We start from the raw sequence: 3,840 nt of genomic DNA on the forward strand, positions 1-3,840 counted from the left end.
TGTTCATAGAATGGGTTACTGCTCTACAATAAAAAACAATGAACTACTGATAAGCACAACAATATGAATGAGTCTCAGAAGCTTTATGTGGGGTGAAAGAAGCCAGAGATAGAAACGTATACACTGTGTGATTCCACATATGTGCATTTCTAGAAGTGGCAAAGCTAATCTATGGTGATACAAATCAGAACAGTGGTTATGTCTAGGGTATAGGGGGATTGACTGGAAAAGGGCAAAGGGAACTTTCTGGATTGTTCATGTCTTCATTGGGTTGCATAGCTGTATGCATTTGTCAAACTCTGAATTCTTCACTTAAAATCTTTGAATTTTGCGTGTAAATTACGCCTCAGTAAAAGGAATATGTAAAAAAAAAAAAGGTAAACAAAGGTTGAGTGTCTTTTAAAAGTATAATCCTCTGCCCCCACTGCCATGCCTCCTGCAAATCTCTTATCCCAGATACTTCACTCCCCAATCCTTTGGGTTAATAAAACTACTCTTTCCTTATAGATCAAGTCTCAGTAATTGTTGAATTCCGTGGTGGGTTAATGAATGAAATTAGGCACTTAATTTTAAAAATGGCCAAATGGGGTCAGAATTGGGTTGAGATTAGATATTTTTGCTCTAAATATGATTCTCAACTGGTAGTATATGACCCAGGTGAGTCTTTGATATGAGTCTAAATCCTGGACGTCTAAGAAATAGATATCTAGTTCAAAAAATTTTTTAAGCTTTCAAAGCAGATATCCTGAATTCATTTTATTAATGGAGAAATTTGGTGACTTGGTTACATTTTTTAATGTATTATTTTAAAAACTTAATTATTTAAAAAGTTCTTTAAAAAATATGTTCTGTCTCCACACGCTCTGTTTAAACATATCTTATATGTGTGTGAGGGATTTGATGGCATTTATAAATTGGCAAACCAACTGAAATATATTGTTAATATAAGTCATCAAGCAGTAACCCAGCAAAGATCTAGGACGATATCTGGACCTCATGCAAGTAGTTTCAGTATTTAATACATGAGCATAGGCCAGCATTGTTTTTCCATTAAATTTGAGGTGCTTGATTACTATTTTATATTACAAAAGATAATTACAGTGATGTGTAGGTGGTGTCATTGGTTTAAAAGCACATAATTTTCTGTACTTGATTAAATTATTCTTATCTCTCATTTTCAAATAGTTAATGTTCCATCTCACTTTGGAAGGATTTATTAACTAGTCTGTGGTTTATTTTGTATGGGGTTATATGTTCCTTTTTGCTTAGATGGTAGGATATGATACTAGTTTTAAAATGTAGAAATGCAGTTGTGTTAAAAGGGTCGCATTGACTAGGTGTGCAAATTTAATGATGGTTCAGAAGTTGTTTATTACTGCAGTTATATGAACTCTTTTTTTTTTCTTTTGAGGATATTAGCCCTGGGCTAACATCCACTGCCAGTCCTCCTCTTTTTGCTGAGGAATATTGGCTCTGAGCTAACATCCGTGCCCATCTTCCTGTACTTTATATATGGGACACTGGCCACAGCATGGCTTGATAAGTGGTGCATAGGTCTGCACCCGGGAGATGAGCCGGTGAACCCCAGGCAGCCAGTGTGGAGCATGCAAACTTAACTGCTAGGCCACTGAGCCGGCCCTATATGAACTCTTTTTAACTTCTTTAGGAGCAGCTAAGAACAGTATATCTATGTTCTGGTCACTTGGTGAAAGTTCTTTAAGAGTTATTTATATATATTTTTTCAGAGAGGCAGAATAGTGTAGTAGTGAAGAACATGGACTTGGAGCCACACTGTTTTACTAGCTTGTGACGTTGGCAAGTTACTTAACCTATTAGTGCTTTATTTTTCCTTACTTATAAAATGGAAATGAAAATAATACTTAGTTTATTTGGTTGCGGTGAACAAAAAAATGAGTGAAAACATGTAAAGTGCTTAAGTAGCACCTGGCATATGGTAAGCATTAGTAAGTGTAAGTTGCTGTCATGATTATTATCATTATCTTCATTATCATCATCCTTCTCAAGATTAGCTTTCTCAGAAAATGTAACTAAATCTGGACATTATTGATTGTGGTGGTAGTTTTTAATGCTAATGATAGGAACTCATTACAGAGAAAAGATATTATTTTCATAGTCTCTTAAATAAGTAGTTTCTGAAAATTTTTAAGTGCTATAGTTAATTCATGAGGTGGTGATAATAATGGCCTTGAAAAAGAAGAGCTGATAAGTTTGTTTGATTTGATAATTATGATACTAGTTATTATTGTGTTCTTGTCATTGTTCGCTTGCAGTTGTGTTCCTGGGCATGGGTTTGTATGGCACACGTGTACCAAAATGGCACATGGAAAAGGTTGCTTTGCTGTGGAACAGCTACCACCACCCCACTTTTCTCTGTATTATGGCAATGGCTGCTCCCAAAGCAGCTTACTTAAATTTCTCTTCCTGTTCAAGAGGCATATGGACAACTCTCTGTCCTCCTTTGTCCACAGTCTGCCCTCACTCAGCTCTCTCTCCCTTTCCTGCTGCATCAGACCTGAATCTCAAGACTCCTTGATAAGCCCTTTTTGCTGTATTTAGGATTTGAGTTTAATGGGTTAAATGTACAGAATTACTAGATTTTAAGTTGATAGAGACCTCATTAACAGCTTTTTTCCTGTATTACCAAAGTTAATTTTTTTCTAATTCCTACTTTCCTTTTCACTTCTTTAAAATCTGTATTTTAAATTTTGACATTTGTATTGATTTAACCTGCCTAATCTTTTGATTAATAATCATATGTTATGGCTACTAGTTTGTGAAAATAAAGTTAATTGTTGGCTCCACACACAGAGAGGCTCTTTCCAGTTAACTTTATTTGCCCACCCCCATGCCAACCACTACCCTCACCACCACCACTCTCCCCCAGTGGAATATCTCAGAGGTCCATGCTGCTTGTATTTCCATGAAACTAAAGTTGGGTAAGACACACACACCTGGACTACAACAGTACTTTCTGGGTGGTCTTACTCTTTCCAGTCACCCCTCTCATCAAGCTATTTGATATACCATTTCTAGTGGTGCTTTCTTGTTTTTTATGAAATCTAAATTATTTACCCTTGGATTATAGATTTTCCATCATATGCAAAACTAAAATGAACATAATTTTTGGTAAAACATCTTCTGAACACCAGAGGGGTAATTTCTATGGAAGACTCCTCTTTGGTATTTGTTACATAATTTGGTATTTGTTCCTTGTTATATATAACAACATTACTTTTCTCATTTAAACTTCTAGCTTGGAGATTTCCTTGATTAAGAAGAATGAAGGACTGACGTGGCCAGAACTAGTAGTCGGTGATAAACAAGGGGAATTTCTAAGAGACTCAGCGCAATGTGCTGCAATAGCTGAACGTTTAATGCATTTGACCTCTGAAGAGCTGGTAAGCAATCGCTATAGTAGGGAAACTTCCCAAGGGTCTGGAATTATGTTATGTGAGGATTATGCCGTGTTTTTCAAACATTATTTTGCTTTTCCTAATGTAAAAGACACAGATTAAGTACCACTTACTGGTGTTTGAATACGGCTTATACTTCTAATATTCTTTCCTTACACTATGTGAATACATATATATGTGTGGGCATGTTGTATAGGGTTTTGGGTGTGTGTGTATGTGTGTGTGTATCTCTCTCTCTGTATATGTCTATATTCTTCTTTAGAAGAATCCAGTGACCAATGCTGGCAGAGACATTAATTATGATTTTACTGTTTACTTTGCTAATAATCTTATCATTAAAATCATTAAAATTTTTTTAGGTGATCCTTAGAATATCACAAGGGGTATATCTCTCTCTCTCTCTCTC

At 35.7% G+C, this 3,840-nt stretch overlaps 1 protein-coding gene across 1 annotated transcript in view; it reads left to right on the plus strand.

Annotated features, from left to right (window-relative positions):
* The window catches only part of NUDCD1 (NudC domain containing 1), a 76,598-nt gene that overhangs the window by 36,099 nt on the left and 36,659 nt on the right, over positions 1 to 3,840 (plus strand). Inside the window, exon 7 of the mRNA XM_046642156.1 lies at positions 3,275 to 3,419. Coding sequence (XP_046498112.1) covers positions 3,275 to 3,419 — 145 coding nt within the window. The remainder of the gene's footprint in view (positions 1 to 3,274; positions 3,420 to 3,840) is intronic.

The sequence above is a fragment of the Equus quagga genome, chromosome 16 (assembly GCF_021613505.1).
Source record: "Equus quagga isolate Etosha38 chromosome 16, UCLA_HA_Equagga_1.0, whole genome shotgun sequence".
Lineage (NCBI taxonomy): Eukaryota > Metazoa > Chordata > Mammalia > Perissodactyla > Equidae > Equus > Equus quagga.